The sequence below is a fragment of the Mustelus asterias genome, chromosome 3, assembly GCF_964213995.1.
Source record: "Mustelus asterias chromosome 3, sMusAst1.hap1.1, whole genome shotgun sequence".
Taxonomy (NCBI): Eukaryota; Metazoa; Chordata; class Chondrichthyes; order Carcharhiniformes; family Triakidae; genus Mustelus; species Mustelus asterias.
Window position 1 is genome coordinate 51,118,478 of NC_135803.1, and position 18,259 is coordinate 51,136,736.

Here is an 18,259-nt window from a genome sequence, read left to right on the forward strand (position 1 = left end):
AAAATCATAGAATCTACAGTGCAGAAGGAGGCCATTTGGCCCATCGAGCCTGCACCGACAATAATCCCACCCAGGTCCTACCCCCATAACCCCACGTATTCACCCTCCTAGTCCCCCTGACACTAAGGGGCAATTTATCATGCCAATCAACCTAACCCACACATCTTTGGAGTGTGGTAGGAAACCGGAGCATCCAGAGGAAATCCACGCAGACACAGAGAGAATGTGCAAACACCACACAGATAGTGACCCAAGCCAGGAATCGAAGCCAGGTCCCTGCCGCTGTGAGGCATCAGTGCTAACCACTGTGCCACCGTGCTGCCCTTGTATGTACTGTCTGTAGTCTTTTGTGCCTTTAAAAATTAGTAACCATGAACATTCAGTCAGTTAGAATATTGATCTGCTAGAACCAAAAAAACACTGCATTCCTTGCCTGACCTCCCTTTCTTTCAGAAGAGTTTCAAGCTTGATACAGTTCATTCATGCACTTAGCACAGATGCTGTTGCACACATGATATTTCGACTGAATTCACAGTGTGATTCAAACAGGCCAGAATTAGAACATCAAGCATTAAGAATGGCACTAAATCCTGAAGTGATATGATACATTTAAAACCAATATTTCTGAAGTACTTTTCTGACATTGAAGGTTACAAAATTTGCACATATTACTCGTCATTTTCACTTTTTGTAGCATTGAAATTGCAAGCTCAGGGGTTTAAATATTGCATTTATTCTGTTTTTAATGTTGAATTTATTTCTAAACATTAGCTGAGTAGCTCCTTGAGTGCAGTTCAGTCTTCCAGCTCATGCTTGATTCCTATTACCTTGACGACATGGCAGGTCTGAAATGCTTATTGCAGTATTCAGGCAAATTTACATCAGGAATGCATATTCATTGAGTAGGGAAAAATGAGTCTATTTTACATAAATACAGGCAATCTTATGCTGTAGGTGTACTTCCTGGAGAAGCTGTCCTCATATACAAAATCATGATTTCCATTTTCTGATTGTCCCAATGTTCTCATTTTGTCTTGTCATGCACTTAAAGGCTGGAGATCTGTGATTCCTGTTTATAAAAGGGAAGAATGTGGCTCTCTAATTCAAACTAAAGATCTGACTGCAGCTTGCAAAGGTCCAAAACAATGTGGCTCTTAAGCTGCTTTGTAGAGTTGTACAAGACCCACAATATTCATGCCACCAATTCCCAGACATGCCACAGTCTTGCAAACCACAAAAAAAACCTCTGTATATTTCCAGCAACCTTTGGTTTTTACGCAGCTGCACAAACCTCGTAGTTCATGATATGCCAGAATTAGTTCAAACAATGTCAAAGCAGCTTTTCATCCTGTGGGGCCTCTGCATTTTGAGTAATTTGTATTGGAATACATGGGCTGAATCTTGAGAGAGCTGGACTGTGTAGGCAGGTTGGAATCAGGTTTAAGGTTTTCAAAGTTATAACATGTGGCCCAACCACAACACATTTTATTGGGGTTAAAATTCTCCCCATCACCCATGTGGGCTTTGCTAACAGTGCTATTGTCCATCCCTAATTGCCCTCGGGAAGGTGACTTCATAGAATCATAGAATCTCCAGTGCAGAAGGAGGCCATTTGGCCTATCGAGCCTGCACCGACAACAATCCGACCCTGGCCCTATCTCCGTAACCCCACATATTAACCCTCCTAGTCCCCCTGACACTAAGGGTCAATTTATCAGGACCAAGCAACCTAACCCGCACATCTTTGAAGTGTGGGAGGAAACTCCGGAGCACCCGAGGAAACCCACGCAGACACGGGTAGAACATGCAAACTCCACACAAACAGTGACCCAAGGCTGGAATTGAACCCGGGTGCCTGTGAAGCAGCAGTGTTAACCACTGTGCCACCATGTCACCCAGTACTATTTGAACTGCTGTAGTCCATTTGGTAAAGCCAAATGCCTTAGGCAAAGGGTTTCAAGATTTAACTCAGCAATAGTTAAAGAATAGCAATATATATCCAAATCAGGATGGTGTGTGACTTGCAGGGATGCTGGAGTTAATGGTGTCCCCTTGCACCTTCTGCCTAGGCAGTAGAAATCACCAGTTTGTGAGGTAACTCAGTGCAAACCGAAGGTTGAATCTGGGATGTTCCTAGTCTGGAAAGGACAGAACAACAATTATGCACCAAGTCATCATCATTTTTCAGAGAAACCTGCATTGTTTGAATATGTATTCTTTCAGGCACGAGTGACAGTAACTTGCCTCTAGAGACACCATTTTATCTTGCTCTGTTCAAGCTATAATTAGCAGATCTTCCTGTGAGTCTGCAAACGTTATGTGCTGAAGGGTGGAGTTTATGTTTGTTGATGGGAGCTGTCTGGAAATTTCTCAAATACAAACCAGAAATGGAATGATTTTCCAAGCCACTGGTGTAGCCAGTTTGAAGCCCTGATCTGACCCATGGTTATTTTAATTGAGGCTCTGATTTGACTGCAGCCCTCACATTTATTAGTGATATAATTTTTTAAAATAACATTTTGTTTTCTCTCTTTTATTTAGCGTTTTGTATTATTGATACATGAGTTATTACGGTGTTCTAACAAGTTCCATTAACAACCAGGAGTACCTCAGAACTCTAGGCATTATCCGTCTTCTTTCTTCAGCCTGATCTCCATTCAGCTTTGGCCTTGGCCTGGTTAAACGGTGACACCCTGAGCCATTGATTATTCCACATACACATTCTTTAAAAATAATTGCAGGTTGTACTTTCCTAGTGCAGCAGAACAAAGGCGAGATTTTTTTCTAAGTGTGTGTTTGATGTTTGAGATCCCTGCAGAGGCCTCGGCCATTCTCATGTTTAAACGGAAACCACAAATGAGGCAGTCGTTCAGGATTTCAGGGTAAATGAATAGACAGTACTATTAAATAACGTTTTATAAACTGTGGTTAGATTTGTAAAATGTGTGGCTGTCTCGCCATGGAAGCAAATTTTATTGTATTGAGTCTGCTCAGTATTTTAAACTCAAGAATGAAATTATTTTATTTAAGTGGTGTAATTGTATCAGAAATTATGCATGACCGGAATGAATTGGAAATGGTTTAATGTATTGGTATGTACAGTGATGTATATGTCTGAAATAGACCATGCTTCACTCATACTAAAGAGCAGATTTGGGACTTCTGTATATCAGGGGAACAGGTACATGATAGCACAGTGGGAAGGAGGCTGGCCTCTTGCACCAAATTCCCTCTCGGCTGCAGCTCGCACACCTCTGAATGGTGACTTGAAATGCTCATTTAGCTTCATTAATAAAGTCACAGCGATTTCATAGATTTCATAGAATATCTGCAGTGTAGAAGGAGGCCATTCAGCCCATTGAGTCTGCACCAACTCCTACCAAGGCTTATCCCGTAACCCCACGTATTTACCCCACTAATCTATATAACTTGAGACACTAAGGGGCATGGCCAATCACCCTAACCTGCACATCTTTGGACTGTAGGGGGAAACTGGAGCACCCAAAGGAAACGCACGCAGGCATGAGGAGAACGTGAAAACTCCACACAGACAGTCACCCAAGGCCAGAATTGAACCCAGGTCACTAGCACTGTGAGGCAGTAGTGCTAACCATTGCTGGTTAGCCATTGATGGTGGCTTAAGAAAAGCACTGGGAAGACAGACATGGTAAAACAAAATAAGCCAATGGGATTTATTAACATGGCAAAGGAAACCATGGTTGAAGCAAAAGAAGTACAAAAGAGTGTTCAGCCTGATCATGGGTTGGTTGATAAGCAAGTGTCAGGTCTGTTTAAAGAATTTATTTATGTGGTATGGTTTGCTCATGTCTGCCAGGATGAGTAGGTAAAGAGGTTAAGATATTACAAAATACTGGAACAAGTCAAAATTTAATGGTGAGAGATGAAGATTTATATAGTTCAGAAGGAATATTGCCAGAACAAGTGGAAATATGTGAAATTAATGGTGGACATATTAGTGTTCCATTATGTAAGGATGGTTGGAGAGACCGGTGAAAAGTGGTGGTAGGAGTAATGGAGGAATTAGCTTTTTCTGGGTTACAGTTTATCCTGGGTATCGATACAGCTCAATCACAGGTGGGAGTAATAAATATGGTGGTTGGAAAGCTAGTGGAAAATCAGAAGCATATCCTGGGACCTTTCCGGACTTTGTGATAACAAGATCAGAAAGCCACATGTTGAAACAGGAGGAGGAGAATCCAAAGAGTAAAGATAACTGAGGTTCAGTTATCAGAAACAAACTTTGACTAGGTGGTAAATAAAGAACAAGAACAGGTGGAGAATGAAGTAGATACCTTTATTTCAGGAAAGTTGGCAGAATTACAACAGAAATGTACAGCGATAAAGCAGTTGCATCAGAAAGAAAGCACATGTGAAAGAAATATTTATTATTTAAATATTTATCTGACCGCCAAATACAATTCTATGGTATGTTAGCCTGGTTTGCTCTTTTATCCTGGCGAAATATTTGGAAAGGGAATTATCAAAGGTCTTGGGAGAACTTACAACAGTTTTGTTTTGCACTGTTTTACAATTGTGTTATTTTAAATAGAGAGTTTGTTCCATATTTTGGAAATTCATAATGATAATTCTTTCAAAAAAAATTTAAAGGACCCCAAATATAGAAAGCCAGTTATGTAACTGCGAATTTGGAGAAAACAAATTTTGTTTTTTGAGGCAGCACTGGCCTTATTATTCCACATAACAATGTTAATTAACATAAATTGGTCTGATGCCTGACACCCAAATGTTTTTGATGGAGGATTCTTCATTTGTTAAATGCCTGTACCAAACAGACATTAGAAAAATGGCAAGCTGTTAACACTTAAAGTTAGATTGCCAAATTTTTGAACCATGAGTCCTAATCCATAGAATCCCTACAGTGCAGAAGGAGGCCATTAGGCCCATCAAGATGGCACCAACCCTCCGAAAGAGCACTTCACCCAGGCCCACTTCCACACCCTATCCCCGCAACCCCGCACATCAATTATGGCCAATCAACTTGACCTGCACATCTTTGGAGTGTGGGAGGAAACCCACATGGACATGGGAGGACATGCAAGCTCCACACAGTCATCCAAGGCTGGAATCAAACCCAGGTCCCTGGTCCTGTGAGGCAGCAGTGCTAACCACTGTTCCACCATGCCATGCTCGTTTTAACTTAACAAGCTGAGGTTGGTGCATAATTTTCTGACTACTTTTTCCTTTAATTTAACCCTTGCTTGGTAACCATTTTGCTGACATTATTTTTGCCCAGGAGCTCCAATCACAGAAGTTAAATTGGCATTCAGTTTGGCATTCCAATACTTGTCTTGCATTGGAAGAGGAAGTCTGTTGCATGCTTTCACTTTAAAAGCAAGTCTTCAGCCCCTGATTTAAGCAGCCATGTATGCCTCTGTATTCCAGCTACCCCATGCCTTCACCACCATCCTTAAATGTGTGCCCCCAGTACCAACAGTCATATGTTTTTTCAACTATTCCCAAGGAAGTGCCATCAGTTTATGCATATACTCCACATGTATTCTATACATCAATCCGTGCTTCTCTTGGCATTAGTGGAGGTATGCATTACTTATCTGCATCTTCTACTCATCCTCACAATGAAAGGAGCAACATCATGGCATAGTGCCACTTTTCATGGAGTCCCCATGACTCATCCATGGTGAATGCCTTTTACTGCAGTCATGAGGTGGTTCTGCCAGCACTTCCACTACATCTGCTTGGCTGCTGTTGAGCTTCACTCTTTCTTGTATAATCTTCTAAGGAGAGTAAATTGGAGGATTGGATGAGCCCTTTTCCTGTAAGGTGATGTCTTTGACTCTCTCTCTCTCTCCATTTATTCAGCTATTGGTTTTCCCTGTGGCTGAACAGGGATCCATGTTGGGACAAACCCTCAGCCAGAACTATAGAGCATGATGCCTGCTATCAAGATGTTCTCAAACCAATCTTAAACTCTGTCAACCAGAAGTAAGAGACTCCCTCAGCCCATTATGAAACTTAGTTCCCATTTACAATGTGATGAATGAATTTTCAATGTTATTGCAGATTCTTTTGGCATGTCTGACCTTGGGAATCACTGTTTGGGAACCAGTGGTCCCGCCTAGAATGCTACCAAAAACAAACTGACCATCAGTAAATCTTGGTACAGCTCTGATTAAGAATACTGTTGCATCAGTTTGTGGGACTTTGTTCCCACAAGATTCTTGCTCCAGTGTCAAACCTGGGACACCAATAGGGTGGCATGGTGGTTAACATTGCTGCTTTACAGCGCCAGGGACCCAGGGTGACTGTGTAGAGTTTGCACGTTCTGTGTCTGCATGGGTTTCCTCCAGCTTCCTACCACATGCCAAAGATGTAGATTGATTGGCCATGCTATGTAGCCCCAGAGTGTCAGGGGGATTAGCAGGGTAAACATGCGGCGTTATTGAGATAGTTGTCGGTGCAGACTCAATGGGCCAAATGGCCTCCTTCTGCACTGTAAGGATTCTTGATTCTATATACTGGAGCTCAAGTCTCAATAATGACATACAAAGTGGTAATGAGGAGAACTGCAACTGTGTAATGGCCGCCTATTTTTTGGAAGCTTGAAGTTACCTCACACCATAAATTTTCCTCAACCTCCTTCCGTATCTGCACAGATACAAGACCAATATATTCTCTAACATTTCAGGCAAGGAGCTCAGAAAATTCCCAAAAAGGATTACTGGAAGACTTCCTCCTGGTTAATGTGCTTAATTCAGTATAATTGGTCAAAAGCAAACCATATAACTAGTTGTTTATGCAAGTCTTCGTGTTATGGAGTGAGGTTGGAAAAGAGTGAAAATGGGCTCCCAAAATTCTGTGGCCACCGTCTATGGAGGATATCTGCATCTCTCCCCATCTTCGCCCCTACCACCTGTGAAACTTTCGAAAAAAATTCCTGTATCAAGCGTCCCAGTCACTTTCACTCCTGGACTTCCTTCAAAGGATTCATTTGCAACCTTCTGGAAACTGATGCATCCTACATCACTGGCTGCATTGGTGTCCTGGTTTATGCAGGATTGATTGGGTTTTCTGACAAGCAATTAGAGGGCAAGCGATGATCAGTGGTGGTAATAGTGTACTCATAGAATACTAGAAGCTGCTTGAATCCATCTACCTTGTTTTCTGTTTTAACAAGTTGACTATGAAATTATACTATATATTGGTTCTTTGTTATGACAACTTTAATCTACTCAAATTTTTATGTACTAACTGGTAACTTATTCCTGTATTCTTAGGCCATGCACCACCAGACTATAAATTGCTGTCAGTGCATGTTATGATTCGCCATGGCGACAGATATCCCCTCTATGCCATTCCGAAAACAAAGCCACCACCCATTGACTGTACACTGATCCCCAATAGGTAAGTTCATTTGTAGAACATCTTTATGTAATATTAGATTGTGATGGAGAAATTGTGTTGGTGATTGAAAGAAATGCCACCAAATTTAAATAGAGGGGACTCCCCTAAAAATACAATGCTGAGATCATTATTTAGAAGTTTTAGAAAACATGAAAGATTTAGTATGACAAAAAAAACTATGGTTAATGGGAACTTTCCAATAGGGCTTCATTTTGAAGAGCAAATGGAAATGTTTGCAACCTAGAAGAGACTCTTGGTAAATTTGGCAATAGCAAACACTTGATTTATTACATGACAGCAGCAGGCATGTCCTCTCAAAGGTACAGCCCATGATGGTACAGCATTGAACATTTGTCCTGTGGGTAATGAATTGCAGACATCAGAGTACTGAGAAAGAGGCAATATTGTAGCACAGAATCAGTGCAAAATATTTTGGAAAGGGAAGTGAAACAGCTAGAAGTCATGATTAATTTGGAGCCAAAGGTATTAGTATATCACTGAGGTCTGACAAAGGGAATTCCGGGAATTAGAAGGATGTTAGCAGGGTATCATGGGTAGCAGTCTTGGGACTTACCCAGAATCCTCAGTATCACAACGTAATCAATGCAGAAATAAGCAAGTAAATACTTGGTGGTGTGGGAGGGGTGAGGTCAGACTCTTGGGAATTGGTCTGCACAAGGCAGATGATCTTCAGGACCAATGTCCTCGTAGACAGTAACTAGCGCTGAGGGAAAGGTGAATGAAAAATAAACAAAATCAGGAAATAGGAAAAAATTGGCATCGGGGAGTGGATGTTGGAAAGGAAAAAGGAACAAAACAGGAATGTGATTCACGCAAATCAAAATATACCTTAACTCAATTTACCCAGCTAACTTCTCCAATCTACATTCATAGCTGAAGTTCCTCATCCCTGGGACTATTCTCATGAATCTTTTCTGTACTTACTCTATCTTTGTAAAGCATGACACCCAGAACTGGGCACAATGCTCCATATGAGGCATAACTATTGTTCTGTACAAGTTTAACATAACTTATTTGCCTTTATATTAATAACATATTAATATTCTCCCGATTAATAGTGTCTAGTATGCTGTAAACTTTATTTATCATGCTCTCAACCTGTCCTGACATCTTCAACGATTTATGCACACATACACATATGTGGATATACATTCACATAACAATTAATTCCTAGCTCTTTACAAATAAAATAACAATATCGCTTCCTTCTATCTTTAAAAATATATGATGTCTCTATATCAATATAACTATTCCAGTCACTAACTTTTTTTTCTAAACTAAAAATCTACTTTTATAAGTTAACTGAACATCTCAAGTAAGTGCCTTTTATGACTGGTTTTCTGTTCTGAAAGTATGATTCACAGTGTCACTTAGGTGGAAGGATGTTATGCTTCTCCATCTCATAGATATTTCATTCATTCCTCTCAGTGGTGCGTTGGCACACTGCACAGGCAATGTTGTGTATGTTGCTCCTGATGTTGTGGGCGTCGTGTTTGATGTAATAAATATTGTGTCACTCGCTGGGGACATTTTGATGTTTCACTGCCTGTTGGTGATGCTGCTGATGTTATCTTGGATAGTTAGTGATGTTGCTGGTGTTGTTGATGATCCTTTCTGATTTTCCAGCTCAAGTGTAGGTTGAATATGGGCTCTGTTCCTTCTCATTTGCTTCCATGTTTTTGCCTGGATGATTCATGACCTTAAAGTCTCAGCTTCATCAACATACTTTTCTGGGCTCCCAGTTTTCGTGACTGGATCCTGGACATAGATAGGTTGTCTTTTCAACAACTCAGGCAGGGGTTTTGGCACGCTTGGTGAAGTGCTGATCTTCCACCAGTGCATCGATGAATTGTTTTCATGCTTCCCCATGGTCACTGGGAGAGAGCATCTTGCTTGGCAGAGTTTTATACTTTATTCCATTCAACAGCTCTGCAGATGAGTTCATGTCAACTTTGAGAGGTACAGATTGGAGTAACAATAATTCAAGGTTTGTCTTCTTCTGTATCTTGGCATTCCTTAAGGGCTTGCTCACCTGTTTGGATGTGTCTTCCTACAACCCATATGGGTAATGTGGTGATGATGTTGACCCCATACTGTTCAGCAAAGCTCTTAAATTCTCTGGAAGTTCCATTGTCACTTCTTATTCTTTCAAGGATCCTTTGTTCATTGAACAGAACAAATACTGCTGGGACCATTGTTGTAACATTCAGATCTTTCACCTTTAAGATAAATGGGAACTTTGTATATTAGTCTGCAATATAAAATACCATTGTCGATTGTGGATAAGTTGATTCCCACACTGTACCAAGGTCTGGGTGATACCTCAGCAATTATGATATCCTCTTTCTGCTGCGTATTTCTATACTTCCGGCATACATTGTATGTAGACTCCATTCTTTCAATGTCTTTCTAGATGCTTCTCCAGTACAAGCTAATCTGGCTCTGAGCTGACACTACTCCATTCCCATGGGGCCTTCATGTATCTTCTGGAGAAGTTCGACCTGCATTGTTTTGGGTATGATTATTATGGATCTGGCTAAATTTTCAAATAAGACTTTATCTCTGATGGAGCAATATGGCCCTATTGCTGGCTACATTTGCTTTATCTTATCTGGCCATTCCTGGATCACTTTTAAAAAATGATTCATTCAAAACGTGGATATCCCTGGATAGGCCAACATTTATTGCCCCTTCCTAATTGCCCTTGAGAAGGTGGTGGTGAGCTGCCTTCTTGAACCACTGCAGTCCATGAGGCGTAGATACATCCACAATGCCGTGTAGGAGAGAGTTCCAGAATTTTGACCCAAAACTTACTGAGAGAGCATCTGCCACTCTGTGTCTTTGCTGATATCATCTCTAATTTGTCTCAGTTTTCAGTGGTGTCACGTTCACTTGGTGATGGATATTTATACTTGGATTAAGCTGCAGCTCTTTGCAACTGCTGAACCCCAGGAAAGCAAAATTATTTGTTTCAGTGATATAGGACATTTGGTTAACATATATTCCTTTGTGTGTCCCTTTGATTTGGGTTCCTTTAGCTGTCAAATCTCAGTTTCCCCCTTGTTCCATTAGCATGATATTGTGCAGTGTCAAAGCAGATTTCTTTGGGTAACCCTTTTCCTTCAAATGTTCTCAAAAGTTCGACTAGAACCTGAGCAGTGATCTTACTCTGTGCTCCAACATTAAACTTCAGCTTCAGATTTATGATCGTGGGTTTATTTCTCACTCTTTCTGATCTGAATGGTTGTGTCAATTTCTTATCTCTGGGAACTGTCACATCCAGACATTTCATGTTGCTGTGTGGTTGCTATGCCTTTTGTGTACTCAACATCGTCATCTTCCAGGGTATAGATGTCTTGGGTTCTATTTGCTTCTTACTCATCCTGTTGCTCTGTCTCTGATGACTCCATTACCATCTTCTTTCTTTGTTCTGCTCAACGTTTCCCAGTGATTTGGCTTTCCACAAGCTCTTCCTTTTTAGCTATATGCTGGATATTTTCTTCTGTCTGTGAGCGCATGTGGTCATCCACATCTCTTGCACATATTTCCCTCTGTCTGGTGTTCATTGCTTTGTTGTTTCTTTTTTCACTGCATCAATTCTTCTGTCTTTCTCTTGACTTAACTGAAAGTTAGCCATTTGTGCAATTAGCGTCTTCATCAGTCTGCTTGGGGCTTTGTGTGCCCTGGCAATGTCTACAGCCCGTGATAACGTGACCTTGTCCTTGCCAATTCAATCATTTTGTCCTTCAGGGTGCACAGAGCCCCATGTCAGCTGATCTAGCAGCTTGTCAACTATTTCCTTAACTTTACATTTTCTGGCAGCATTTTTGAATCCTGTTCTGAAATTGTCAACAGGCTCACCTGATCCCTGCCTCAGGGCTTGGAATTCATACCAATAGATCTGATGATTTGAATTTGGCTGGAGATGTATGCTGAATTTCTCAAAGATATCGCCTGAGTTTTTACTGTTGTCTTTACTTTACGGAGCACACCAGGATGATAGGGAGTGGGATAGCTTGATCTTGGTTTCAGATAAAGCTCGGCACAACATCGTGGACCGAAGGGCCTGTTCTGTGCTGTACTGTTCTATGTTCTATGTACTCCGCTCCCAGCCATTAAACAAATTTAATGGTTTTTTTCTCTTACCCACAAAACGCTGTCGCTGACCCGTTCCTCTTCACTAGTGTCTTTTAGAAAGCTATTGAATGTCATTCAACACTTCTCAAATCTCTCTACAACATTAGCAGCCTCCCAGTGTATCATAACGGTCAGCACTGCTGCCTCACAGCGCCAGGGACCAGGGTTCGATTCCCAGCTTGGGTCATTGTCTGTGCGGAGTCTGCACATTCTCCCCATGTCTCCGTGGGGTTCCTCTGGGTGCTCTGGCTTATTCCCACAGTCTGAAAGACATGCTGGTTAGGTGCATTGGCCATGCTAATTTCTCCTTCAGTGTACCCGAACAGGTGCCGGAGTGTGGCGACTAGGAGACTTTCACAGTAACTTCATTGCAGTGTTAATGTAAACCTACTTGTGACACTAATAAATAAACTTAAACTTGGACTGGAACTGTGTTTTTGTTGCTGAAGTAGCCATCCTGTTTTCTCTCTCTGGCACTGATTCAATTTGATTTTTCTATCTAACTCAGCACTAAGTTCATTTAAAATGTTTGTGTTTTTACAACCTAGTGCCACCATTTTGTGTCTTCTGGTTCCCATAAGTTAGAAATATTCACACTTTAAACACAAAATGCTCATTGAGTGTATTTCTTTTTACTTTCTACATGGCTGGTGGACTGATCAACTGATATATTGTCACTCAACAGATGACTGCATGCAACACTAAATGTGGCACCCTTGGATATATATTCACATAAGTATTAGTTCCTGGCTCTTCATAAATAACACTACAAATAATCCTCTAAAATAACAAGTGAACTGAACATTGAACTTTAATGTCAAAAACATTGACCAAATATTAATGTCAAAATAATGGTGGGGTGAATAGTGTTGACTGTTATTTAAGTGTGAACGCCACAGCAACTTAAGTCCAAGGGCAGATATGTGAATAAATGTGGAGGTTTTGAAGTCACAGTTATAAATGCACATCTCTGAAATTAACTTCATAAAATGGCATCTCACTCCCTGGCCCTACATTCAAACGCATTGAAATGTGTGAAGTTCCTGTACTTTAACATTGGATATGATTTAACAGAAAGTAAAGTCATTCCAAGTCTAGGTACCCATTTAACACTGTGATAAGTGCTAATTACTGCCAGTCAACAACTTTGGCACTGCAAATTATCTATTATAAATGTAGAGTCTCATTCTTTCACGTTTTAACTGGTGTGGGAGATTTTTAAAAAATAAAATTCTCATTTCTTTCTCTTTTAACCCAATCTTTCTTCTCTTCTCTCTATTCCTCTTTTTGTACCAGATTTGAATGCACGCATTCTAATTTACACTTTGCCATTCTTCTGCCGTTCATTTCTAAATCTTTCAGCGTGATCGGTTAAGACGATATGCAGTTGCTTGCGCTATCCACACACTGATCCATTATGTCCTGCTGAGGGTGCCACACCATTTCCGGTCACTTGCAGAATAAATTGAATGGATGGAGGGGCAATTCCAACAGTTGGTACCTTTCACTAACCTGCCACAGAAATTCCTACTTATCCATAATTTCCCAAGAAACTTTCACAATCCTATTGATCAACAACAGCAGGAATAATTTGCATCCATTACTATTAACACAATAAATTGTCCCAAGGTGTTTTACAGGAACATTATGGAACAAAAGGTGATATTAGGCCAGATGACTAACTCGAAGAAATCGGTCTTGCAAATGGAATTTTGTCCTTCATTGCTCGAGGGATGGAGTTTAAAAACACCTGGACTACTGTGTACAGTTTTGGTCTCCTTACTTGAGAAAAGAGATATTGGCACTAGATGGGGTACAAAAGGAGATTCACTAGGTTGATTCTGGAGTTGAGTGGGTTGACTTATGAGGAGAGACTGAGTAGACTGGGGCTATACTCATTGAAATTCAGAAGAATGAGGTGAGATCTTATAGAAACATATAAGATTATGAAGGGAATAGATAAGATAGAAGCAGGGAAGTTGTTTCCACTGACAGGTGAAACTAGAACTAGGGGACATGGCCTCAAAATAAGGGGGAGCAGATTTAGGACTGAGTTGAGGAGGAACTTCTTCACACAAAGGGTTGTGAATCTGTGGAATTCCTTGCCCAGTGAAGCAGTTGAGGCTACCTCATTGAATGTTTTTAAGACAAGGGTAGATACATTTTTGAACAGTAAAGGAATTAAGGGTTATGGTGAGCGAGCAGGTAAGTGGAGCTGAGTACACAAAAAGATCATTCATGATCTTATTGAATGGCAGAGCTGTTGAGAGGCAAGATGGCCTACTCCTGCTCCTAGTTCTTATGTCTTAAAGAGTGTCTTAAATACGGATAGAGAGGTACAGAGATGTAGGGCAGAATCTAAACTGCTGATGTTGGGGCATGGGTATGGCTGTGGCATTTACTAAAGCCCCAAAAAGTGATGTTGGATTGGAAAGCCGACGTGAGCCCATCCATTTACAGGCTGCAACAGGATGATTTAGAGGTGAGTGAGGAATCCCCATGGATCAGTTGGGCAAGTAACTAAAATATTCAATGAAGCAATTATTTCTGCTTTTAACTCAAAATTTTAGCATTCACAGCCAGAACATGGGTTTCTCGACCCGTGTGAAACACATCAGGTTCAACCAAGCAAGAGTACAGAGAAGAGTACTGTTCAGTGAATGTATGATCCTAAGAAATAAGAGCAGGAGTAGGCCTTTGACTCATAGAGCCTTCTTGATTCAACAAGATTCTGGCTGATTTAATTGTGATCTTTGAAAGAACATAAGAACTAGGAGCAGGAGTAGGCCATCTGCCCCTCGAGCCTGCTCCGCCATTCAATAAGATCATGGCTGATCTTTTTGTGGACTCAGCTCCACTTACCCGCCCGCTCACCATAACCCTTAATTCCTTTACTGTTCAAAAAATTATCTATCCTTGCCTTAAAAACATTCCATGAGGTAGCCTCAACTGCTTCACTGGGCAGGGAATTCCACAGATTCACAACCCTTTGTGTGAAGAAGTTCCTCCTCAACTCAGTCCTAAATCTGCTTCCCCTTATTTTGAGGCCAAGCCCCCTAGTTCTAGTTTCACCCGCCAGTGGAAACAACTTCCCTGTTTCTATCTTATCTATTCCCTTCATAATCTTATATGTTTTTATAAGATCTCCCCTCATTCTTCTGAATTCCAATGAGTATAGCCCCAGTCTACTTAGTCTCTTCTCATAAGCGAACCCTCTCAACTCCAGAACCAACCTAGTGAATCTCTTCTGCACTCCCTCCAGTGCCAGTATATCCTTTCTCAAGTAAGGAGACCAAAACTCTACACAGTACTCCAAGTGTGGCCCCACCATCTCCTTATACAGCTGCAACATAACCTCGCTGTTTTTAAACTCCATCCCTCTAGCTATAAACGACAAAATTCCATTTGCCTTCTTAATTACCTGCTGCACATGCAAACTAACTCCTTGAGATTCCTGCACAAGGACACCCAGGTCCCTCTGCACAGCAGCATGCTGCAATTTTTTACCATTTAAATAATAGTCCATTTCGCTGTTATTCCTACCAAAATGGATGACCTCACATTTACCAACATTGTACTCCATCTGCCAGACCCTCGCCCACTCACATAGACTATCTATATCCCTTTGCAGACTTTCAGCGTCCTCTGCACACTTTGCTCTGCCACTCATCTTAGTGTCATCTGCGAATTTTGGCACACTACACTTAGTCCCCAACTCCAAATCATCTATGTAAATCATGAACAATTGCGGTCCCAACACTGATCCCTGAGGCACACCACTAGAAAGATAAGAGTAAAATCACATAGCAGCCATGAAGAGAAGTGGTCAGTAGGAATAGGGCCCAGCGAGCAAGAGGTGGGTCTTTTCAACAGATTGAACTCAGAGAGGGAATGAGGGGAGATATAGAACATAGCTAAAGATGCAAATAGCTGTCAAGATGTCATGATGGATGAATGGCCAAAAACTAAAGAGTTGGGAATTTGAGGGTTCATATGTAAGTGACTTGGGGAAAGTTAGAGCATTAACTGTAACAGAACCTGAGTGTTGGGGGAGTTCAGCTCTGCTGGTACTTTGCACAGTCTCTAAATCAGAACTCTCAAAATGCTATTGTGGGATTTGAACTGACATTCATTGGATTACTAATCCAGTAACGTATCTCCACACCACCATGGGAACAGTTTGGCAAGCAATATCACGAAATAAATTTTAAAAATCTATCCTAAAGCAAGAGAAAAACTTGGCAGGAGATGTTAAATCCACCTACCAGATGGTGTAAAAAGTGTTTTGAAATTCATACTCTGCAGACACAGTGTTTTCAAAATAATCTGTCAATGTGTAATGATGCCTCCATATCCTTGATGTATAAGTGGGCTTTTGCCAACATTCTAAGTGGCGGTTACACAACTGTTTGCTGGTAATTATACAAATTTAACAGGGGGCCAAGACACTAAGTCACCAACTGTACTGAGGTCTGTAAAATAAAAAGGTGAGGAGGAGAGACAAGGAGAACTTGTGGATTGAATCCCATGCTGTGCATCAACATGTACGCATGCTATTTCTCGATCCATTATGTTATTGAAGACTTTGACGCCTTTTCAGAGAAACCGGCGCAACTGCACTGACTTGCTATGATATTGTGGGCTGAGCCAGGCTTGAGTACCATCCTGACACATCACCCTCACCAATTCAAGACATTAGTTACAATGTTTTGGGTAAAATAGTTCTGTCCGTGTAACGTGACTTCTTGTTTAATACGTTGCTCCAACTGTGTGCAGGACAGAATGTTTGAGATCGGAAGCTGGTAATGCCTATTTTTGTTTGCCAGCATAACTGTACTCAAATGCTGTGCAGAACAAACTAGAATGTGGAAACTTTCCAAACAGGAGTCAGCAACTGTGTATGTTTAGAACTAATTTCCAGGCCCCCTTAATGTTCTGTTCACAATAGTCCAAAAGACATGCTGGTTAGGTGAACAGGCGTCGGACTGTGGCGACGAGGGGATTTTCACAGTAACTTCATTGCAGTGTTAATGGAAGCTTACATGTGACACTAATAAATAAACTTAAACATAAACTTGGAACAGGGATGCAACATTTTGTTCCATGCTCTTTTAGCAGCCATGCAGGATTAGAGCTCGAGGTCACTGTGAACTCTAGGTAAACAGAACTGGCTGCATAATTCAGAGGGATGATGCTATAAAATGAATTTCCAATTCATTCACTTTTTGTTTCTGACTACACTGTTCTCTTTGTGCTCTCTTTAAGCTCTCTTTCCTTTTACATGTCCTATTACGCATCAACATTTTCTTATCAAAGCCAGTTAGAAGTGCCTGAATCCTTACAGTGTAAAAAAGCAGCTTTAATCCAGTTTTGTAGTGTGAGTGTCTCCTCCGAAGACAGGATTCAAAACCAAAGCTTTGGTTTTGGAGGGCAGTATTGTGGCACAGTGGTTAGCACTGCTGCCTCACAGCTCTAGGGACTTGTGTTTGATCCCAGCTTGGGTCACTGTCTGTGTGGAGTTTGCACGTTCTCCCTGTGTCTGCGTAGGTTTCCTCCGGATGCTCCGGTTTCCTCCCATAGTCCAAAGATGTGCTGGTTGGCTGCATTGGCCATGCAAAATTCTCCCTCGGTGTACCCGAACAGGTGCCGGAGTGTGGTGACTAGGGGATTTTCACAGTACCTTCATTGCAGTGTTGATTTAAGCCTATAAATAAACTTTACATTTACTTTATTTTACCTATTACTACCCTCTCCTTTCCCACTGCCTCACACTTCATTTGTTCTCCTTTTTCACATTGCCTTTTCCCATTCTTTTTCTCTCCTCAATCTGGTGTGTCCTTCTCCATTTCTGTTTGCCTGTCTCAACGTTTCTGCTCACCATTTAGGATATGGAAAATGTACATCAAACAAGGCTCAACCACTTAGTTTTCAGTGGCTGATAATCCTTATTCTATCTATGGCTGGAACTTCCGACCGGCCACAGGATCTTCCAGTTCCACTGATGGCCCACCCGAGTCACGGGCTTCCCAGTTGGGAGGCGGGGGGTGGGGGTGGGTGGGTGGCGGGGGGGGGTGGGGGGGGGGGGGGGGCTGGTATTGGGGAGAGTGGGTTTGCGTTCAAAGGGAGACTCTGTTGACAACTGTGGGACCAGAAGATCCCCCCACCGGCCAATGGCAGGCTGCCTCTGTTTCACGGTGAGTTGCATGGAAAATCCCACCCAAGCTGTGTGGAGTGAGTTTAGTCTGTAAGGCTATCTGTGGAAGCCTGCTCTAGTGAGAGGTATGTTATAAAAAGGTATCGACGCACAGTGGGTCAATGTACGTTCTGTATAAGAATACAGATTATTTTGCTGAGGGACAACTGTATTTTTACAATAACTGCAGTTGGGACTTTTAGTATGAATTTACAGAAGCTTTTGTTTTTGATCCTGTCTTCGGAGGAGACACACAGTGCAAACCTGGATTTAAGGCGGCTTTTCTACACTGTTAAGGATTCAGGCTAACTAACTTTGATAAGAAAAAGTTGATGTATCATATTTTGTTACATATCCGGACAACCTGCAATTGAAATCAGGAGGAAACATTGATGAAAAACATCTTTTTAAAAAAGGAATTTCTTGTTGAACTGAGCATTGCAGTACATATAAGGAACTCACTGGATGACAGCGTGATACAGTTAAAGTGTAGAAGAGCTACAG

The 18,259-nt window shown here is 41.4% G+C and overlaps 1 protein-coding gene across 5 annotated transcripts in view; it reads left to right on the plus strand.

Moving 5' to 3' along the window:
- pxylp1 (2-phosphoxylose phosphatase 1) overlaps nt 1-18,259 on the plus strand; it is a 173,496-nt gene that overhangs the window by 134,301 nt on the left and 20,936 nt on the right. For all 5 annotated transcript variants that reach the window (XM_078202385.1, XM_078202353.1, XM_078202367.1 and 2 more), the window contains one exon: nt 7,278-7,404. In XM_078202385.1, the coding sequence (XP_078058511.1) occupies nt 7,278-7,404 (127 nt within the window). The remainder of the gene's footprint in view (nt 1-7,277; nt 7,405-18,259) is intronic.